This window comes from Halichondria panicea, chromosome 12 (assembly GCF_963675165.1).
Source record: "Halichondria panicea chromosome 12, odHalPani1.1, whole genome shotgun sequence".
NCBI lineage: Eukaryota > Metazoa > Porifera > Demospongiae > Suberitida > Halichondriidae > Halichondria > Halichondria panicea.
The window spans coordinates 553,110-574,842 of NC_087388.1; the positions used below are offsets into that span (position 1 = coordinate 553,110).

At 41.4% G+C, this 21,733-nt stretch overlaps 5 protein-coding genes and 1 pseudogene across 5 annotated transcripts in view; 2 read left to right on the plus strand and 4 right to left on the minus strand.

Moving 5' to 3' along the window:
- LOC135344848 (lymphocyte-specific helicase-like) overlaps positions 1-7,054 on the plus strand; it is a 36,376-nt gene extending 29,322 nt beyond the window's left edge. The window contains exons 11-16 of the mRNA XM_064542137.1: positions 1,882-2,057; positions 2,299-2,406; positions 2,618-2,822; positions 3,106-3,342; positions 3,628-3,787; positions 5,745-7,054. Of these exons, the coding sequence (XP_064398207.1) occupies positions 1,882-2,057; positions 2,299-2,406; positions 2,618-2,822; positions 3,106-3,342; positions 3,628-3,787; positions 5,745-6,817 (1,959 nt within the window). The 3' untranslated portion in view covers positions 6,818-7,054. The remainder of the gene's footprint in view (positions 1-1,881; positions 2,058-2,298; positions 2,407-2,617; positions 2,823-3,105; positions 3,343-3,627; positions 3,788-5,744) is intronic.
- Positions 122-1,829, minus strand: LOC135344876 (TNF receptor-associated factor 6-like). The gene is made up of 2 exons (XM_064542167.1): positions 1,490-1,829; positions 122-1,318 (listed from the first exon to the last, which is right to left on the minus strand). The coding sequence occupies exons 1-2, from the start codon at positions 1,776-1,778 to the stop codon at positions 672-674; spliced, it is 936 nt and encodes a 311-aa protein (XP_064398237.1). The 5' UTR covers positions 1,779-1,829; the 3' UTR covers positions 122-671.
- A 100-nt stretch (positions 7,055-7,154) lies between the features above and the next one.
- Positions 7,155-21,722, plus strand: LOC135344850 (lymphocyte-specific helicase-like). Its single transcript, XM_064542139.1, has 11 exons — positions 7,155-7,173; positions 7,518-7,807; positions 8,131-8,256; positions 8,499-8,601; positions 8,873-8,974; positions 17,195-17,370; positions 17,612-17,719; positions 17,931-18,135; positions 18,419-18,655; positions 18,910-19,069; positions 20,454-21,722. The coding sequence occupies exons 2-11, from the start codon at positions 7,545-7,547 to the stop codon at positions 21,536-21,538; spliced, it is 2,565 nt and encodes an 854-aa protein (XP_064398209.1). The 5' UTR covers positions 7,155-7,173; positions 7,518-7,544; the 3' UTR covers positions 21,539-21,722.
- Positions 9,013-11,171, minus strand: LOC135344869 (TNF receptor-associated factor 4-like). The gene is made up of 2 exons (XM_064542158.1): positions 10,694-11,171; positions 9,013-10,463 (listed from the first exon to the last, which is right to left on the minus strand). The coding sequence occupies exons 1-2, from the start codon at positions 10,929-10,931 to the stop codon at positions 9,421-9,423; spliced, it is 1,281 nt and encodes a 426-aa protein (XP_064398228.1). The 5' UTR covers positions 10,932-11,171; the 3' UTR covers positions 9,013-9,420.
- Positions 12,910-14,780, minus strand: LOC135344875 (TNF receptor-associated factor 5-like). Its single transcript, XM_064542166.1, has 2 exons — positions 14,541-14,780; positions 12,910-14,084 (listed from the first exon to the last, which is right to left on the minus strand). Exon 2 carries the CDS (start codon positions 14,020-14,022, stop codon positions 13,033-13,035), a length of 990 nt encoding a protein of 329 aa, XP_064398236.1. The 5' UTR covers positions 14,023-14,084; positions 14,541-14,780; the 3' UTR covers positions 12,910-13,032.
- Positions 15,168-17,122, minus strand: LOC135344889 (TNF receptor-associated factor 4-like; annotated as a pseudogene).
- Positions 21,723-21,733: the final 11 nt, after the last annotated feature.

Sequence of the window (21,733 nt, forward strand, 5' to 3'; positions counted from 1 at the left end):
ACAGTGGGGTGATAGGTGATTGGGTTTGTAAAAGTTAGTGGGCTACTGTAATCTGTTTAGTACAACACAAGATTGTTACAAAACTTTTGTTACTATTCAGTGGAGTTACAAGGTTCACTAAATCACTATTACGCACAAAAAATTCAACTGTGAGATACACGTTATCTGTATTCAGCCTTCAAACAAACTAGATAGGTACTCTTATACTAGTATATAGTGTGCATTTATTAGCTAGCTAGTTAGTGTTGGTGCATTGTAGCCATGGCTTGTAGGATGGTACATCAATGGAGATTCGAAACACTAGACAGTCATCCTGGAGGTACTGACAGTTCTTGGTGGCATTGTGTTCTAGATCTTCGTGAGGGATGAATGCATCCACACCACTTGCTCGGCTAGACATCTCTCCATCAATTACTCTCTTGCTACTCTTTTGTGTGCCATCATGTGTGTATGACTCACAGTGATGGTTCTTGTCTTCCAGCTGATTGAGTAGCTCAAACTTGATAGTGCCTTTGAATGGGAACTCGAGTTGATCATCGTATTCTCCCCTCATTAGATAAACCCACACTGAGACATCAGTGCCTTCGTACTCATCGTAGCCATTTGCATCAATGTTGATAACCATTTTGTATCCTCTGGGGTGGGTATAGAATGGATTGCTGAAAAATTCGTTATTGTTTTCTTTTTTTTTCTTTAAAAGAGGGCATCTTGAATATCTCAATAAGGCCTAGCTGATCCTTCATGTTAGAACAATGTAACTGTGTATTTAGCATGCATTGTTTTTTTAGCGTCAGCATCGTTGTCATCAGCATCGTTGGCATGGCAATACGGAGGTGTGCATTGTCGTCGTTCTCGTGTTCTTGGAGATCTTTTCGAAATGGCCTCTTTTTACACCCAAACTCACTGTATTTGCAGGCTACGTTCTGATACTGGCAGGTGGAGAGATGGGCGCGTTCATTTTCTCTTGGAAACGTTGTCTTGCAGTGAAAAGCATTGGAACACTCAATGATCATCTTGGGACAGTCCTCAGTATGATCTCCAGTGATATGTTTGTATTTACCATTCTTCTGGCAGTGGGGACAGCTGTACTGACGACGTGGACACCTGTCCTCAAGGTGCTTTTGGAGGTCTTTACGAAACAATTGTGTTGCTTTTTCAAAGACTCCACGTCCCTTGCACGTACATTCATTAGGGCAGGGCAGCTTGACATAGTCACATGTCTTGAGATGCTCGTCCACATGTCGTAGCTCACCCACCCACTGACAGCCATCCTTAAGATTGATGCATTTAACTCTCAATGACTGGATGTCCCTATTGCCTGTAGAGAAATTGAGGAGTTTATATAAACTTTCTATTAAATTTGTGACCTATGTACATAATTATTGATGTCCTACACTTGACTGTTACATTTACTAAACACCCATATCCATACAGCACAAATATGCAGAGTTACAATGGGTGGCCGGGGGGGAGGGGGGCTTGTACTTACTCCTTTCATCTTTGAAGGTAGTCATAACTTTTCGACAGTTTGGGCACTTGTCATCATTCATCTTATACTGGTCGATACAGCTTCTACAGTAGATTTTCCCACAGCCCCCGTCCCCATGTTGTTGAGGGTCCCTGGCCACACACAGGCAAATCAGACACTTGAGGTCATCAGAGGGCTCCTCCACAAACTTGTAGTCATAGCCTCCAGAACTGGACTTAGAACTAGAATCAGTAGCCTTGATTCCAGGCCGTCGAAACCTTGAGGTTACATGTATAGAATCAGAGGCCATGACTGGTATAAAGTGCTAGCAGTGCAGTGAGCACATGGTTTAACTTCTTGATGACATCACCCCATACACTGTTTAATCTTATCTCTGATCTTCTTTCCCTCAGGAGAAGTTCTACAAAAGTCTACTGGACAAGTCGATTCTGAACCTCCTGGACAAAGAGAAAGAGGAGAGACTGAAAGCACGAGGGGGCGGCAGTGGGAGTAGTGGGGTGTGTGAGGGTGTGGAGGTGTGTGAGGAGGAGGGCAAGAGAGCTCGGCAATGCAAGATTAGCAAGTCAGAGTGAGTGTGTGTGCGTACACTGTGTAAAGCATCACTGTTATTGATTGATGTGCTTTAACTTACTGTGTATTGTAATTTGCTATCTAATTTACGAGTTGGTTGCCTATTACACACTACCAATCAAGATGTTCCTTTACTACTTATGTACTAATATTGTGTGTTGTGTGTTTTTCAGTATAAATCAATGCATGACTGTACTGTACAGTTAATTAATTCTAACGTGTGTTGATTCTTTCTACAGCTGCTACTCTCAACTGACAGACAGTCAGTTTGACTCCATCATGACTGGAGAGGCAGATCTGAAGGACTTTGTACCCCAAGTGGAGGAAACAAAGACAAACAAAAAGGAGTAAGCATTTGGCAGCAGCAACAGCATGGTTTTAATGTTTAGTAGCCTGGATTCCATGTTTTAGTTGCTTAGCAATGTGTGGCAGGCTATACATGTACTCTATAAATTTCCTGTGTGCATGTATCAACCTGGTTGCAGTCATAATTATAGCTTGTGTGATACTGTTATATGATTATAGAGTCCTAATTATGTCATTCTCTCCGTCCTTTAGTCTTGTTCCAAAGTTCTCTGCCACTAACATAAAGATGACGAGTGTGTACACGATGCTGCGGCTGTGCTCCAACCATCCCTACCTTCTCGAGTTCCCCCTCACCCCCAGCGGAGACTTCAAAGTGGACGAGGAGTTAGTTCAGTGTGCTGGCAAGATACGTGTGTTGGACAGATTGCTAACTGCTCTCATTAAAGATGGACACAAGGTGAGTACAGTACAGGGGGGTGGAGGGGAGGGGAGGGGAATAGTGCTGCCTGGGTATTTAATTTTGTCTTAGTAGCTATAATTGTACAGGAATTTAAACAGTGGTTGGGGTATGGATTTCAATGTTCTAATAAATGCTTTTTACAAGAGTATACACGTACACATGTACTATGCATGTACTGGCCTATAAAAATAAATTCTTAATTTTTAATTCCAATACCACTAGACTATTGTACTATTGTACTATTGTGTAGATGACAAAGTTTCATTTTCTCCCTGCACAGACTCTCGTGTTCTCCCAGTTCACTCGTATGCTGGACATACTGGAGGACTACCTGGAGATGAGGGGTGTGGTTTACGCCCGATTGGACGGCTCTATGGGATTTGCCGATCGTCAGATAAACATCGCCAAGTTCAAGAGTCATCCTGCCTGTATGGTGTTCCTACTGAGTACTAGAGCAGCTGGACTGGGCCTCAACCTCACTGAGGCAGACACTGTTATCCTGCATGACTCTGACTGGGTAAGTGGAGGAGAGGGGGGTATATATATAATTACCGGTATGCTCTTTTATCAAGCTCTGATCCCATGAAAGTTGACAGATTGCATTGCCCTTGGGTTGATTTACTATAAGTATGTGAACTGTATGCAGTAGAATATACTCGATCTTAACAGCTACTAAATGAATATTTCTAAGTAAATGTATGTCCTCTCAAATTTAGCTGTCATTCTCAACCAACCCCCCCCCCCCCACACACACACACACACACACACACACACACACACACACACACACACACACACACAGAACCCCCAGACGGACCTTCAGGCCCAGGATCGCTGTCATCGTATAGGGCAGTCCAAGCCGGTGGTGGTGTACCGACTAGTGACTGCCAACACCATCGACCAGCGCATTGTAGAGAGGGCAGCTTCCAAGAGGAAACTGGAGAAGATGATCATTCACAAAGGTGAACCTAAATCATTTGATAAGTCAGATACAATAATGAAGCTGAAATACACACATGCAGACAAACACACACACATTCAGCTTTACCGTATTCCTTGTGCGGCTACACTTCGAGGCATTAGATGCTGTATTGTACATGTACAGTTGAGCCTCGGTTATCCGAATCCCGGTTATCCGAATCCTCGATTATCCGAATGCTAGAGCATAGTGCAATCTGAGCATGCGCAGTAGGAAATTGCCCACGTGGCTGGCAAAAAGCCAGCTTTTGATTATCCGAATATTTCACTTACCCGAATGGGCCCGGGGACAAAGGTGTTCGGATAACCGAGGCTCAACTGTATGTGAAAATTGAATGCTATGCTACCACATGCATGTACAACCCTTTAATCAATGGTTTGGGGACTCTTTCGGCTGCCATAACTTGAATTCCGTGGATCCAATATTAACGATTTTCTGATTGTTTGAAAGCTTAGAAAGAGACCTTTCAAATGGTGCCATCAAACTTCATATTCGAAAGCTAAAAGTATTTACCAATTTGGCGATACCATGGTCCAAGGCCGAAAAATGCAAATTATGGCCCCAAAAAAATTTTGGATTGAAACACATCATTTGAAAGGTCTCTTTCTAAGCTTTCAGAAAATCATAAAATTTTGACATTGGATAAACGGTGCTTAAGTTAATGGCTGTTGAAAGCAACTACCCCCCCCCCCCTCCCCAATTTAATCAATGGTTCGTGGCTCTTTCAGTCGTCATAACTTAAATTCTGTTGATCCAATATCAATGATTTTCTGATTTTTTGAAAGCTTAGAAAGAGACCTTTCAAATGGTGTCATCAAACTTCATATTTAAGAGATAAAAGTATTTGCCAATTTGGCGATACCATGAATAATAGCCCATGGTCCAAGGCCGAAAAATGTAAATTATGGCCCCCAAAAAAATTTTGGATTGAAACACATCATTTGAAAGGTCTCTTCGTAAGCTTTCAGAAAATCATAAATGTTTGACATTGGATAAACGGTGCTTAAGTTAATGGCTGTTGAAAGCAACTACCCCCCCCCCCCTCCCCAATTTGGTTCGTGGGCTCTTTCAGTCGTCATAACTTAAATTTTGTTGATCCAATATCAATGATTTTCTGATTTTCTGAAAGTTTAGAAAGAGACCTTTCAAATGGTGTCATCAAACTTCATATTCAAAAGCTACCAATTTGGCGATACCATGGTCCAAGGCCGAAAAATGCAAATTATGGCCCCAAAAAAATTTTGAATTGAAACACATCATTTGAAAGGTCTCTTTTTAAGCTTTCAGAAAATCATAAAATTTTTGATATTGGATAAACGGTGCTTAAGTTAATGGCTGTTGAAAGCAACTACCCCCCCCCCCCCCCCAATTTAATCAATGGTTCGTGGGCTCTTTCAGTCGTCATAACTTAAATTCTGTTGATCCAATATCAATGATTTTCTGATTTTCTGACAGCTTAGAAAGAGACCTTTCAAATGGTGTCATCAAACTTCATATTTGAGAGATAAAAGTATTTGCCAATTTGGCGATATCATGAATAAAATAGCCCATGGTCCAAGGCCGAAAAATGCAAATTATGGCCCTGAAAAAAATGTTGGATTGAAACACATCATTTGAAAGGTCTCTTGCTAAGCTTTCAGAAAATCAAACATTTTTGACATTGGATAAATGATACTAAAGTTATGGCTGTCGAAATCATTATGTTCAACTACATTCTTGCAACATACCCCTCCCCCCTCCTTTTAATTAATGGTTCGGGGACTCTTTCAGTCGCCATAATTTGAATTCCGTGGATCAAATTTCAACGATTTAAAGATTTTCTGTGAAAAAGGCCTTTCAAATGGTGTCAACATTTTTGGCATTAGATCAATGGTACTAAGTTACGGCTGTTGAAATATGTATAATTATATGCTTTAATGTTCCCCCCCCTCCCCTTGCAGGGAAGTTCAAGGGTAACACCAATGACAGTGCATGTGATCTCTCTCTAGAAGACCTCTCGGACCTGTTGAACTCTGTGGACCATGATCGGGTGGTGGGCAGGGATGGTCAGGTGATCTCTGATGACGCCCTCGCCGCTCTATTGGACAGAACTGCGACTAAGCGACCAGTAAACGAGTGCCCAGACCAAGGCTCTGATGGTAACAGTGACGAGGGGGAAACTAATCACTCTGGAGTGTTTAAAGTGCTCGAGGATATTGGCAACGTGGTGTGTAACAAGGAAGAGGTAGCAAAGAGCGAGAGCAATGACGATATCGTGAAGCTCCAAGACGAGAATATGATTGAAGACAAGACTGATTTGGCAACAGACACTCAACTTATTGAACACAACTCAATCAATGTCGGCAATAATGAAAGTATGCAGCTCCCTACCCAAGAAGATGATCATTCGAAAGAAACCCCCATAACCAACGAAGGGTCAATAACGTGTGAAACAATGGAGACTAACATCGAAAGCAAGAGTTCTATACTAGCAGGAGGTGACATGGAGCCTCTAACTGAAGGAAACAATACAAAGAGTGTCCTAAATGAAACAATGGAGACTGACAATGAAAGCAAGAGTGCTAAACTAGCTACTGGACCAGCAGGAGGGGACATGGAGCCTCTAACTGAAGGAAACAATACAAAGAGTGTCCTAAATGAAACAATGGAGACTGACAATGAAAGCAAGAGTGCTACACTAGCTACTGGACCAACAGGAGGGGACATGGAGCCTCTAACTGAAGCAGACAATACAAAGAGTGTCCTAAATGAAACAATGGAGACTGACAATGAAAGCAAGAGTGCTACACTAGCTACTGGACCAACAGGAGGTGACATGGAGCCTCTAACTGAAGCAGACAATGCAAAGGGCACTCTAAATGAAGCTAGCGGAGCTATGGATTGCGATGCACCGATCGAGTTTGCGGTAAAAAGCAGCAGTGAGAAAGGCAGGAGTGGTGACTGTGAGATCGCTGGGATTGATTGTGATGTGCCGAGGGAGCTTGTGGTTGTGGATGTATCGGCCTGCCTGTAATTAACTGTCACGTACACTAGGAAACTCAATAATTAAAAATATTATTTACTCAACAGGCATTATTTTGGGTTTGTCATCATCATTACATACATTACCCTAATCCATTTATCTCATGATTCTACGTTATAATTATAAATTGTATGTACTACTACTGTGTATATACTTGTATACCCTCCATGACCATAATTCATTAACCAAAAAATTCTTTGATGAAAAATCATTTCACACATAATTATACATGAATTAAAGTGGTCGTGGTACTATTAAGTTGCATGAACACATAATAATAATGGTAGTACTAAATTATTGTTCAGTCATGAATTATCAATTTAGAGTTCAAGAGGTTCGCTCCCAAGGTGAGTCGGGGAGGAGGATTGTGTAATATAATAATATTTGTCTTAAGTATAGACTGTACATGTAGGTAAGACTGGATTGTTGAGTAAAATTACTGTAATTGTAATTGTGTGTAGCCTCGATTCCAGGCCGCTCTCAATTGATAGTGAGAGGGGCTGGGATCGAGGCTAATGTGTGTGCAGTAATCAGTAGTTGGTTGCTAGCTGACTGTAGACTCGCAAGCCGTCACTGTTGCACGCCTGCAACAGTGACGGCTTGCGAGTCTAAGCTGACTGTACTCACATATGTCTATCGTGTCTATATACACCCCTCTGTTAAATAACCCCCCTCCCCCTCCCCTCCACAGATCCCAGTGGTGCTCTACCACGGCTCAATGGCTGAGAGGGAAGAGTTACGCAAGACACTGTTCCTTACACAAGCAGAAATTGCCCAGAAAAAACAGAGCAAGAGGAAATCCAAGAGCATGAAGAAGCTACCCCCTAGTAACTCACACCTGCTACAACATGTGCAGCCAGTGGTGGTGACTTCATATGAGATATGTATGAGGGATGTCAAGTTCCTACAGTTCAAGGGTTGGGCGTATCTGGTGGTGGACGAGGGGCACCGTATTAAGAACCTCAATTGCAAGCTCATCAAGTGAGTGGGCGTGTGGTTGCTATAGACTACACCTCCTTAGTTTATTATTGCTCTCCTTTCGTGTACATGTATGTGCAGTATCCTTACTCAATGTTGAGGACCCAGCTAACGTAATAAAGCATCTTTGGCCAGCCATAATTATAGCTACATGATTGTGATGATGTGGGCATACTGATCTAATTTGTGTACAACTTCGACTTTTTAGTTTGCATCATATTCCTCATGGTTTACATGTACTGTATCTCACACTGTGCAAACCTGAGTCCTAATAGTACAATGTATAATAACTCCATTATCTCCCCCATCCCCCTTTCCCCAAACAGAGCCTTGAAGTCATATGATGCTTCCAACCGCCTCCTACTCACGGGGACTCCACTACAGAACAACCTAGCTGAGTTGTGGTCTCTCCTCAACTTCCTCCTGCCTGACATCTTTAACGACCTCAACAGGTGAGTGGCAGATAATTATTCACTGTAATAATGCACATTCTATTGGGCCTATACTAAAATTGTGGCTATCGTGTTGTGTATGATATTGTAGCCCTTTTATTTTACTATGGAATATAAATTCATTGCCATAACCGTGTTGTAAATTGCTACCTTGACTTTGTATAGCAAAATGTTATCTACAGTACTATACTCTAGCTGTACTGTGATACATTAGACTAAAGTATGTTCTTCTCCCCTCTCAGTTTCCAGTCATGGTTTGACTTTGCTAAAGGTGGTGAGGATGAGGTCAGAGAGAAGATCATAGCCCAGGAGAGAGAGCAGCATGTGCTCAGGACACTGCATCAGGTAGAGCTTATCAGTAGCCAATCTTGTACTGTACACACTACTAACCATGCATGAAACCACAGTTGATATAAGTGATAACAACAACTCCCTAGGAATTGAAAATTCACACTCATTAGCTGTGCTATGTTGGTAGGTTGTGTATAGACATCTAGTATATCTATTTGGTTCGTAGCATTTATTGAGCATCCACACAATAACTACTATAACAGCAATGCAGTTTTTTGCAATGCCTCCATAGCAGACATTATGTTTCAACCCCCTTCCCCCTCAGATCCTCACTCCATTCCTCCTACGTCGACTCAAGACTGACGTGGAGTACTCCCTACCTCCTAAGAAGGAGATCCTAGTCTATGCCCCACTCACTCAACACCAGGTACATGTAACTGTACGTATTATACTGCGAGCGATGAAACCTTAGCGAATGAACCAAAAATAGGCAGAAATGGACAGAAATTAAGGACCGTGGTGTAATAATTATAAATACTGGTAAAATACTAGTATTTTTGCAAAGCTACTAGCACTCGCAAAGTTCGTCTATTATGTTGATGCTTGCAATTAAAGTACTACATTGTGGTGCAGTGAAACTTGTCTATAGTGGTTCGCCATAATTATAGTAAAGCCAAAATTGGCTGAAGCTAATACAGGTCCAAACACATACGCTAGACTCACAAAAACTATTTGGTTGTCTACAAACAACACGTTAAATTAACTGTAACAATTTAAGATGTACGTTAACTATATATTCAGCTTTCGTTCTAGTTATCACATAATTATGATTGTAACGAGTTTGATAGGTACTTAATAGTGTGCATTTATTAGCTAGGTGCATTGTAACCATGGTTTGTAGGATGGTACATCAACGGAGATTCGAAACACTAGACAATCATCCTGGAGGTACTGGATGGCGTTGTATGCTACATGTAGGTCTCTGTGAGGAATGAATGCAGGCACACCGTGTGCTTCGTCAGACCTCTCGCGATCGATTACTCTCTTGCTACTCTTTTGTGTACCGTCATGCGTGAATGACCCCCAATAATGGTTCTTGTCATTCAGCTGATTGAGTAGCTCAAACTTGATAGTGCCTTTGAATGGGAACTCGAGTTGATCATCGTATTCTCCCCTCATTAGATAAACCCACACTGAGACATGAGTGCCTTTGTTATCCCCGTTACCATTTGCATCAATGTTAATGACCATTTTATAACCTCTGGGGTGGGTATAGAATGGATCGCTGAGAAACTCGTCATTGTTTTCTTTTTTCTCTTTAAAAGAGGGCATCTTGAAGATAGAAGTAGCTCCTAGCTGGTCCTTTATGCTAGAGCAATGTAACTGTGTATTTAGTAGGGTGGATTGTTTCTTTAGTGACAGTACCGTTGTCATGGCAATACGGAGGTGTGTATTGTCGTCATTCTCGTGTTCTTGGAGATCTTTTCGAAATTGCATCTTTTCGCACCCAAACTCACTGTATTTGCAAGCAACCACTTGATACTGGCAGGTGGAGAGATGGGTTTGTTTAGTTTCTCGTGGAAATCTTATCTTGCAGTGAGGAGCATTGGAACACTCAATGATTATCTTAGGACAGATCTTAATATGCTTTCTAGTGATATCTTGGTACTCACCAATTTCCTGGCAGTGGGGACAGCTGTGCTGACGACGTGGGCACTTGTTATCAATATGTTTTTGGAGGTTTTTACGAAACAATTTCATTCTTTGATAAACTGTTGTACACTCATTAGGGCATTCAAGCTTGACATAGTCACATGTCTTGAGATGCTCGTCCACATGTCGTAGCTCACCCATCCACTGACAGCCGTCGGTACGATTTGTGCATTTAACTTTCAATGACTGTATGTCCCTATTACCTGTATAAAGAGGGAGGAGTTTATAAAATCCAGCAATGTACACCTCACTCAAAAGCATCATGCTTAAATTTAATTTTTTACTAGTGTTTCCAGTGTGCACATGTATATTTTATCTCCTACACAAAATTATTGATTGTGACTGTTTCATGTCAATTTACTGAACACCTATATATGCATACAGGACAAAGATACCTTATTATAATAGAGTGTGGGGGGGGGCTTGCACTTACTCCTTTCATCTTTAAAGGTAGTTATAACTTTTCGACAGTTTGGGCACTTGTAATTTCTCGTCTTATACTTGTCGATACAGCTAGTACAGTAGATTTTCCCACAGCCCCCGTCCCCATGTTGTTGAGGGTCCCTGGCCACACACAGGCAAATCAGACACTTGAGGTCATCAGAGGGCTCATCCACAAACTGGTAGTCGTAGCCACCAGAGCTGGAACTAGAACTAGATCCAGAGGCCATGACTTTTTGTAAGTCTATTATGACATCACCACTGTTTGTCTAACCTCAGGGGGAAATCCTTATTCTTTACCTCAGGGGAAAGTCAGTGGGGTGATATAGGGTTTGTATTGTTGTGGTAAAACTTAGTGGGCTACTGTAATGAGTGTAATCTCAACACAACATTGTTACAAAACTTTTGTTACTCTTCAGTGGAGTTACAAGGTTCAATCACTAAAATCACTATTAAGCACAAAACATTCAACTGTGAGATACATGTACATGTTATCTGTATTCAGCCTTAATAAGTTAGATAGGTACTCCTGTACTAGTAGTGTGCAGTTATTAGCTAGTTCATGCATGCATGGTGCATGGTTAATTATCTCCTTGGAATTCTTGTGTATATAGATAGAGTCATGTGGCAGTTATTTATAGTTTGATGTTACTTAAGCAACGATATGGGGTATGTTGTGCTTTGGAGGAATAATGTGGGAATAATAGTCGATTTGAAAAGAATATAATTATAATAGGCAATTTAAAAGAACTGTTTGCTTAAGCATAAAAGAATAGCATAATCTCGATTGGGAATAATCTACCAACCCCTACATGCAGGGGAATAAGTGGGGTGATATAATTGTTGTGGTATTAAACTCAGTGGGCTATAGCTACTGTAAAATGTTTGTAAATTGTTTTGTTGCTCTATTATACAAAAATAATAATTATTGGTTCATTCACTAATCATCATGATGGTTCTTGTCCTCCAGCTGATTAAGTAGCTCAAACTTGATAGTGCCTTTGAATGGGAACTCGAGTTGATCATCGTATTCTCCCCTCATTAGATAAACCCACACTGAGACATGAGTGCCTTTATTATCCCTGTAACCATTCGCATCGATGTTGATGAGCATTTTATATCCTCTGGGGTCGGTATAGAATGGATCGCTGAAAAATTCGATATTGTTTTCTTTTTTCTCTTTAAAAGAGGGCATCTTGAAGATAGAAGTAATACCTTGCTGATCCTTCATGTTAGAGTAATGTAATTGTGCATTTAGTAGCATGCATTGTTTCTTTAACGTCAGCACTGTTGTCATGGCAATACGGAGGTGTGCATTGTCATCATTCTCATGTCCGTAGAGATCTTTTCTAAATGGCATCTTTTCGCACCCAAACTCACTGTATTTGCAGGCCACCTCTTGATACTGGCAGGTGGAGAGATGGGCGTGTTTATCTTCACTTGGAAACTTTGTCTTGCAGTGAGGAGCATTAGAACACTCAATGATCATCTTGGGACAAATCACCGTATGCTCTCCAGTGATATCTCGGTACTCACCATTCTCCTGGCAGTGGGGACAGCTGTACTGGCGACGTGGACACTGGTCTTCGAGATGCTTTTGGATGTCTTTACGAAACAATTGCGTTGCTTCCTTTTAACCACACCTATTAGGGCAGGGCAGCTTGACTGCTTCAATATTGATAGACTTTTGATGATGGTTGTTATTTTCCAACTGATTTAGTAGCTCAATTTTAACCGTTCCTTTGAAGGGAAACTCTAAAGCATCAAATTGTCCACCACTTGCCATCTATGCAAACACTGAGATGTGAGTACCTGTGCCCTCATCAACACCGTGGACATCCACAACAACGGACATTTTATATCCTCCATTATAAAAATAGAAACATGAACTCTCGTAAATATTAATCTTTCTAGTATAATTCTGTCAGCTTAAATGTGAATGGTGCATGCAATGTTGTTTCCTGTCTGATTATCTTTTACTAGCTTGTACACTTGTTGAGCGAAAATTTATAAATTGGATATCATTATCACTGTTTATCTTATACTCTCTGATTCTTTCCCTCAGGGGAAAGTCTACTGGGACACTTGGGTTTGTGTTGCTCAGTGCTACTGTAATCTGTTTAGTTCACATAGCATTGATTTACAGCATCACACAACATTGCTGCAAAAATTTTGCTGCTCTAGGGTTACAAAAGTATTGGTTCAATCACTAAAATCACAAAAACATTCTATATCAACTGTGAGTATGAGATACATGTATATACGTTGTCTGTATTCAGCTAATAAGTTAGAGAGGTACTAGAAGTGTGCATTTATTAGCTAGTTAGCTAGTTAGTTGTTGGTGCACAGTAGCCATTGCTTGTAGGATAGTACGTCAACGGAGATTCGAAACACTAGACAGTCATCCTGGAGGTACTGACAGTTCTTGGTGGCGTTGTGTCCAAGTTCTTTGTGAGAAATAAAATCTTGCACACCTTGTGCACCATTAGACCTCTCTCCATCGATTACTCTCATGCTACAATCTTCTGTGCCATTATGTGTGTATGATTCACAATGGTGGTTCTTGTCCTCCAGCTGATTGAGTAGCTCAAACTTGATAGTGCCTTTGAATGGGAACTCGAGTTGATTATCATATTCTCCCCTCATTAGATAAACCCACACTGAGACATGAGTGCCTTTGTACTCATCGTAGCCATTATCGTAACCATTTGGATCAATGCAGATAACCATTTTGTATCCTCTGGGGTGTGTGTAGAATGGATCACTGAAAAATTCGTTATTGTTTGTTTGTTTTTCTTTAAAAGAGGGCATCTTGAATATCTTAATAAGCTGATCCTTCATGTGAGAGCATTGTAACTGTGTATTTAGCATGCATTGTTTCTTTAGCGTCAGCACTGTTGTCATGGCAATACGGAGGTGTGCATTGTCATCATTCTCGTGTTCTTGGAGATCTTTTCTAAATGGCATCTTTTCGCACCCAAACTCACTGTATTTGCAAGCCACCTCTTGATACTGGCAGGTGGAGAGATGGGCGTGTTTAGTTTCTCTTGGAAACGTTGTCTTGCAGTGAGGAGCATTGGAACACTCAATGATCATCTTGGGACAGTCTTCAATATGCTCTCCAGTGATATATTCGTACTTATCAGTTTCTTTGCAGTGGGGACAGCTGTACTGACGACATGGACACTCCTCTTTGAGATGTTTTTGGAGGTCTTTACGAAGGAATTGTGTCGCTTCATCAAACACACACTCATTAGGGCATTCAAGCTTGACATAGTCGCAGGTGTTGAGGTGCTCGTCCACATGTCGTAGCTCACCCATCTACTGGCAGCCGTCGTTACGATTGGTGCATTTAACTCTCAATGACTGGATGTCCCTATTGCCTGAAAGAGTACCAAGAATTTACATCTTAAATGTTTGTGTCCAGTTTTCTCAGTGTATATTTTCTGTACAGTAGAACCTCGATTATCCGGCCCTCGATTATCCAGAACCTCGATTATCCGGCTTGGCAAGTTTTCTTTTTAATCAGATTACATAATTCAGAAAATGGGCGTGTCCCTCAAATGCGCATGCGCGTTGCAGCTGTTACCATGGAGACATGCCTGCTTTTCTTTTGCGCATGCGCAGACAACCATGTGGCACTGCTGTTCATCAATAAAGTGGGTGGATCAAGGCGTGGTTTATCTATTCGATTATCCGGCATATTCACTTATCCGGCCTGCTTCTGGAACCAAGGTGTCCGGATAATCGAGGTTCTACTGTACTACAAATAAATTTATTGAACACCTATGAGCACATAGTATTACAATGGGGGGGGGGGGGGGGGGGCTTGCACTTACTTCTTTCATCTTTAAAGGTAGTTATAACTTTTCGACAGTTTGGGCACTTGTCATTTCTCGTCTTATACTTGTCAATACAGATATATGTAGTACAGAATATTTTCCCACAGCCCCCGTCCCCATGTTGTTGAGGGTCCCTGGCCACACACAGGCAAATCAGACACTTGAGGTCATCAGAGGGCTCCTCCACAAACTGGTAGTCATAGCCTCCAGAGCTGGACTTAGAACTAGATCCAGAGGCCATGACTTTTTGTCTATTATGACATCACCACAGTTTATCTGACCTCAGGGGGAAGTCCTTACAGTGGGGTGATAGGTGATTGGGTTTGTGTAAAACTTAGTGGGCTACTGTAATCTGTTTAGTAGAACACAAGATTGTTACAAAACTTTTGTTGCTATTCAGTGGAGTTACAAGGTTCAATCACTAAAATCACTATTAAGCACAAAACATTCAACTGTGAGATACATGTACATGTTATCTGTATTCAGCCTTAATAAGTTAGATAGGTACTCCTGTACTAGTAGTGTGCAGTTATTAGCTAGTTCATGCATGCATGGTGCATGGTTAATTATCTCCTTGGAATTCTTGTGTATATAGATAGAGTCATGTGGCTATTATTTATTGTTTGATGTTACCTGTATAACGATATGGGGTATGTTGTGCTTTGGAGGAATAATGTGGGAATAATAGGCTATTTGAAAAGAATGATGGGCTGTTTGCTTAAGCATAAAAGAATAGCATAATAGGTGATATCTCGATCGGGCATAATCTACCAACCCCTACATGCAGGGGAATAAGTGGGGTGATATAATTGTTGTGGTATTAAAATAAGTGGGCTAGCTACTGTATTCTGTTTGGTTAAAGCATAAATTGTTTTGTTGCTCTATTACAAAAATAATAATTATTAGTTCATTCACTAATCATCACTATATAATAAGCTAAATAAAATGTGAGATACGTTTTCTATATTCAGCCTTCAAATTAATAGTTAGATAGGTAAGCTAGAAGTGTGCATTTATTAGCTAGCTATAGTTAGTTGGTGCACAGTAGCCATGGCTTGTAGGACGGTACATTAGCAGAGATTCGAAACACTAGGCGGTCGTCTTTGAGGTACTGACAGTTCTTGATGGCGTTGAGTCCTAGGTCTCCGTGAGGAATGAATGCACGCAGACCTTGTGCATGGCTAGACTTCTCTCGATCGATTACTCTCTTGCTACCATCTTCTGTGCCATTATGCGTGTATGATTCACAATGATGGTTCTCATCCTCCAGCTGATTGAGTAGCTCAAACTTGATAGTGCCTTTGAATGGGAACTCGAGTTGATCATCGTATTCTCCCCTCATTAGAAAAACCCACACTGAGACATGAGTGCCTTTATTATCCCCGTCACCATTCGCATCGATGTTGATGAGCATTTTGTATCCTCTGGGGTCAGTATAGAATGGATCACTGTAAAATTCGATATTGTTTTCTTTTTTCTCTTTAAAAGAGGGCATCTTGAAGATAGAAGTAATACCTTGCTGATCCTTCATGTTAGAGTAATGTAATTGTGTATTTAGTAGTGTGCATTGTTTCTTTAGCGTCAGTACTGTTGTCATGGCAATACGGAGGTGTGCATTGTCATCATTCTCATGTTCTTGGAGATCTTTTCGAAATGACATCAATTCGCACCCAAACTCACTGTATTTGCAGGCCACTTCTTGATACTGGCAGTTGAGAGATGGGCGTGTTTAGTTTCTCGTGGAAATGTTGTCTTGCAGTGAGGAGCATTGGAACACTCAATGATCATCTTGGGACATATCACCGTATGCTTTTCATCAGTAATATCTTTATACTCACCAGTTTCCTGGCAGTGGGGACAGCTGTACTGACGACGTGGACACTCATGATTAAGGTGCTTCTGGAGGTCTTTACGAAACAATTGCGTTCCTCTGACATTTAACATTGGAACAACAATGCTTCCAATTTTAACAATGCCTCTTCCACATCTATTGGGACAGCGCAGATTGACATAGTCACATGTCTTGAGGTGCTCGTCCACATGTCGTAGCTCACCCACCCACTGACAGCCGTCGGTATGATTGGTGCATTTAACTTTCAATGACTGTATGTCCCTATTACCTGTAGGGAAATAATAATAGTTATGAACATAGTATACATACATGCACCTCCGTACTTCAAAATTGTTAATCATAAATTTATAACCAGATCGCTATTCATTTTACAATGTAAGTTTTACACATTTTGTTCACCCACTTACTTCTTTCATCTTTGAAGGTAGTCATAAGTTTCCGACAGTTTGGGCACTTGTCATTCGTTTCCTTGTGCTTGTCGATACAGCTAGTACAGAATATTTTCCCACAGCCCCCGTCCCCATGTTGTTGAGGGTCCCTGGCCACACACAGGCAAATCAGACACTTGAGGTCATCAGAGGGCTCCTCCACAAACTTGTAGTCATAGCCTCCAGAACTGGACTTAGAACTAGAATCAGTAGCCTTGATTCCAGGCCGTCGAAACCTTGAGGTTACATGTATAGAATCAGAGGCCATGACTGGTATAAAGTGCTAGCAGTGCAGTGAGCACATGGTTTAACTTCTTGATGACATCACCCCATACACTGTTTAATCTTATCTCTGATCTTCTTTCCCTCAGGAGAAGTTCTACAAAAGTCTACTGGACAAGTCGATTCTGAACCTCCTGGACAAAGAGAAAGAGGAGAGACTGAAAGCACGAGGGGGCGGCAGAGGGAGTAGTGGGGTGTGTGAGGGCGTGGAGGTGTGTGAGGAGGAGGGCAAGAGAGCTCGGCAATGCAAGATCAGCAAGTCAGAGTGAGTGTGTGTGCGTACACTGTGTAAAGCATCACTGTTATTGATTGATGTGCTTTAACTTACTGTGTATTGTAATTTGCTATCTAATTTACGAGTTGGTTGCCTATTACACACTACCAATCAAGATGTTCCTTTACTACTTATGTACTAATATTGTGTGTTGTGTGTTTTTCAGTATAAATCAATGCATGACTGTACTGTACAGTTAATTAATTCTAACGTGTGTTGATTCTTTCTACAGCTGCTACTCTCAACTGACAGACAGTCAGTTTGACTCCATCATGACTGGAGAGGCAGATCTGAAGGACTTTGTACCCCAAGTGGAGGAAACAAAGACAAACAAAAAGGAGTAAGCATTTGGCAGCAGCAACAGCATGGTTTTAATGTTTAGTAGCATGGATTCCATGTTTTAGTTGCTTAGCAATGTGTGGCAGGCTATACATGTACTCTATAAATTTCCTGTGTGCATGTATCAACCTGGTTGCAGTCATAATTATAGCTTGTGTGATACTGTTATATGATTATAGAGTCCTTATTATGTCATTATCTCCGTCCTTTAGTCTTGTTCCCAAGTTCTCTGCTACTAACATCAAGATGACGAGTGTGTACACGATGCTGCGACTATGCTCCAACCATCCCTACCTCCTCGAGTTCCCCCTCACCCCCAGCGGAGACTTCAAAGTGGACGAGGAGTTAGTTCAGTGTGCTGGCAAGATACGTGTGTTGGACAGATTGCTAACTGCTCTCATTAAAGATGGACACAAGGTGAGTACAGTACAGGGGGGTGGAGGGGAGGGGAGGGGAATAGTGCTGCCTGGGTATTTAATTTTGTCTTAGTAGCTATAATTGTACAGGAATTTAAACAGTGGTTGGGGTATGGATTTCAATGTTCTAATAAATGCTTTTTACAAGAGTATACACGTACACATGTACTATGCATGTACTGGCCTATAAAAATAAATTCTTAATTTTTAATTCCAATACCACTAGACTATTGTACTATTGTACTATTGTGTAGATGACAAAGTTTCATTTTCTCCCTGCACAGACTCTCGTGTTCTCCCAGTTCACTCGTATGCTGGACATACTGGAGGACTACCTGGAGATGAGGGGTGTGGTTTACGCCCGATTGGACGGCTCTATGGGATTTGCCGATCGTCAGATAAACATTGCCAAGTTCAAAAGTCATCCTGCCTGTATGGTGTTCCTACTGAGTACTAGAGCAGCTGGGCTGGGCCTCAACCTCACTGAGGCAGACACGGTTATCCTGCACGACTCTGACTGGGTAAGTGGAGGAGGGTACATATATAATTACCGGTATGCTCTTTTATCAAGCTCTGATCCCATGAAAGTTGACAGATTGCATTGCCCTTAGTGGATTTACTAAACTGTATGCAGTAGTATATACTCGATCTTAACAGCTACTAAATGCTAAATAAATGTACGTCCTCTCAAATTTAGCTGTCATTCTCAACCAACCCCCCCCCCCACACACACACACACACACACACACACACACACACACACACACACACACAGAACCCCCAGACGGACCTTCAGGCCCAGGATCGCTGTCATCGTATAGGGCAGTCCAAGCCGGTGGTGGTGTACCGACTAGTGACTGCCAACACCATCGACCAGCGCATTGTAGAGAGGGCAGCTTCCAAGAGGAAACTGGAGAAGATGATCATTCACAAAGGTGAACCTAAATCATTTGATAAGTCAGATACAATAATGAAGCTGGAATACACACACATGCAGACAAACACACACACATTCAGCTTTACCGTATTCCTTGTGCGGCTACACTTCGAGGCATTAGATGCTGTAATTTGTACATGTATGTGAAAATTGAATGCTATGCTACCACATGCATGTACAACCCTTTAATCTATGGTTTGGGGACTCTTTCGGCTGCCATAACTTGAATTCCGTGGATCCAATATCAACGATTTTCTGATTGTTTGAAAGCTTAGAAAGAGACCTTTCAAATGGTGCCATCAAACTTCATATTCGAGAGATAAAAGTATTTGCTAATTTGGCGATACCATGGTCCAAGGCCAAAAAATGCAAATTATGGCCCCAAAAAATTTTGGATTGAAACACATCATTTGAAAGGTCTCTTTCTAAGCTTTCAGAAAATCATAAAATTTTTGACATTGGATAAACGGTGCTTAAGTTAATGGCTGTTGAAAGCAACTACCCCCCCCCCCCAATTTAATCAATGGTTCGTGGGCTCTTTCAGTCGTCATAACTTAAATTCTGTTGATCCAATATCAATGATTTTCTGATTTTCTGAAAGCTTAGAAAGAGACCTTTCAAATGGTGTCATCAAACTTCATATTTGAGAGATAAAAGTATTTGCCAATTTGGCGATACCATGACGAAAAATGCAAATTATGGCCCCGAAAAAAATTTTGGATTGAAACACATCATTTGAAAGGTCTCTTTCTAAGCTTTCAGAAAATCATAAAATTTTTGACATTGGATAAACGGTGCTTAAGTTAATGGCTGTTGAAAGCAACTACCCCCCCCCCTCCCCAATTTGGTTCGTGGGCTCTTTCAGTCGTCATAACTTAAATTCTGTTGATCCAATATCAATGATTTTCTGATTTTCTGAAAGTTTAGAAAGAGACCTTCAAATGTTGTCATCAAACTTCATATTTGAGAGATAAAAGTATTTGCCAATTTGGCGATACCATGAATAATAGCCCATGGTCCAAGGCCAAAAAATGCAAATTATGGCCCCGAAAAAAATTTTGGATTGAAACACATCATTTGAAAGGTCTCTTTCTAAGCTTTCAGAAAATCAGGATGAATGATACTAAAGTTATGGGTGTCGAAATCATTATGTTCAACTACATTCTTGCAACATACCCCTCCCCCCCTCCTTTTAATCAATGGTTCGGGGACTCTTTCAGTCGCCATAATTTGAATTCCGTGGATCAAATTTCAACGATTTATGTGAAAAAGGCCTTTCAAATGGTGTCAACATTTTTGGCATTAGATCAACGGTACTAAGTTACGGCTGTTGAAATATGTATGATTATATGCTTTAATGTTCCCCCCCCCTCCCCTTGCAGGGAAGTTCAAGGGTAACACCAATGACAGTGCATGTGATCTCTCTCTAGAAGACCTCTCGGACCTGTTGAACTCTGTGGACCATGATCGGGTGGTGGGCAGGGATGGTCAGGTGATCTCTGATGACGCCCTCGCCGCTCTATTGGACAGAACTGCGACTAAGCGACCAGTAAACGAGTGCCCAGACCAAGGCTCTGATGATAACGGTGACGAGGGGGAGACTAATCACTCTGGAGTGTTTAAAGTGCTCGAGGATATTGGCAACGTGGTGTGTAACAAAGAAGAGGTAGCAAAGAGCGAAAGCAATGACGATATCGTGAAGCTCCAAAACGAGAATATGATTGAAGACAAGACTGATTTGGCAACAGACACTCAACTTATTGAACACAACTCAATCAATGTCGGCAAGAATGAAAGTATGCAGCTCCCTACCCAAGAAGATGATCATTCGAAAGAAACCCCCTTAACCAACGAAGGGTCAATAACGTGTGAAACAATGGAGACTACCATCGAAAGCAAGAGTTCTATACTAGCTACTGGACCAGCAGGAGGCGACATGGAGCATCTAACTGAAGGAAACAATACAAAGAGTGTCCTAAATGAAACAATGGAGACTGACAATGAAAGCAAGAGTGCTACACTAGCTACTGGACCAGCAGGAGGTGACATGGAGCCTCTAACTGAAGGAAACAATACAAAGAGTGTCCTAAATGAAACAATGGAGACTGACAATGAAAGCAAGAGTGCTACACTAGCTACTGGACCAGCAGGAGGGGACATGGAGCCTCTAACTGAAGGAAACAATACAAAGAGTGTCCTAAATGAAACGATGGAGACTGACAATGAAAGCAAGAGTGCTACACTAGCTACTGGATCAACAGGAGGGGACATGGAGCCTCTAACTGAAGCAGACAATACAAAGGGCACTCTAAATGAAGCTAGCGGAGCTATGGATTGTGATACCCCGATCGAGTTTGCGGTAAAAAGCAGCAGTGAGAAAGGCAGGAGTGGTGACTGTGAGATCACTGGGATGGATTGTGATGTGCCGAGGGAGCATGTGGTTGTGGATATATCGGCCTGCCTGTAATTAACTGTCACGTACACTAGGAAACTCAATAATTAAAAATATTATTTACTCAACAGGCATTATTTTGGGTTTGTCATCATCATTACATACATTACCCTAATCCATTTATCTCATGATTCTACGTTATATAATTATAAATTGTACATGTATGTACTACTACTGTGTATATACTTGTATACCCTCCATGGCCATAAT

What these genes read in the sequence shown, in the direction of transcription:
- LOC135344876 (XM_064542167.1), bottom strand. Translation starts at nt 1,778, where the DNA reads ATGGCCTCTGATTCTATACATGTAACCTCAAGGTTTCGACGGCCTGGA. An exon ending in TACCTTCAAAGATGAAAGGA is followed by an intron (nt 1,319 to 1,489) that starts GTAAGTACAAGC and finishes ATTTCTCTACAG; the next exon opens with GCAATAGGGACATCCAGTCA.
- LOC135344850 (XM_064542139.1), top strand. Translation starts at nt 7,545, where the DNA reads ATGGCTGAGAGGGAAGAGTTACGCAAGACACTGTTCCTTACACAAGCA. An exon ending in CCCCACTCACTCAACACCAG is followed by an intron (nt 8,975 to 17,194) that starts GTACATGTAACT and finishes TCTTTCCCTCAG; the next exon opens with GAGAAGTTCTACAAAAGTCT. An exon ending in ACAAAGACAAACAAAAAGGA is followed by an intron (nt 17,720 to 17,930) that starts GTAAGCATTTGG and finishes TCCGTCCTTTAG; the next exon opens with TCTTGTTCCCAAGTTCTCTG.
- LOC135344869 (XM_064542158.1), bottom strand. Translation starts at nt 10,931, where the DNA reads ATGGCCTCTGGATCTAGTTCTAGTTCCAGCTCTGGTGGCTACGACTAC. An exon ending in TACCTTTAAAGATGAAAGGA is followed by an intron (nt 10,464 to 10,693) that starts GTAAGTGCAAGC and finishes CTCTTTATACAG; the next exon opens with GTAATAGGGACATACAGTCA.
- LOC135344875 (XM_064542166.1), bottom strand. Translation starts at nt 14,022, where the DNA reads ATGGGTGAGCTACGACATGTGGACGAGCACCTCAACACCTGCGACTAT.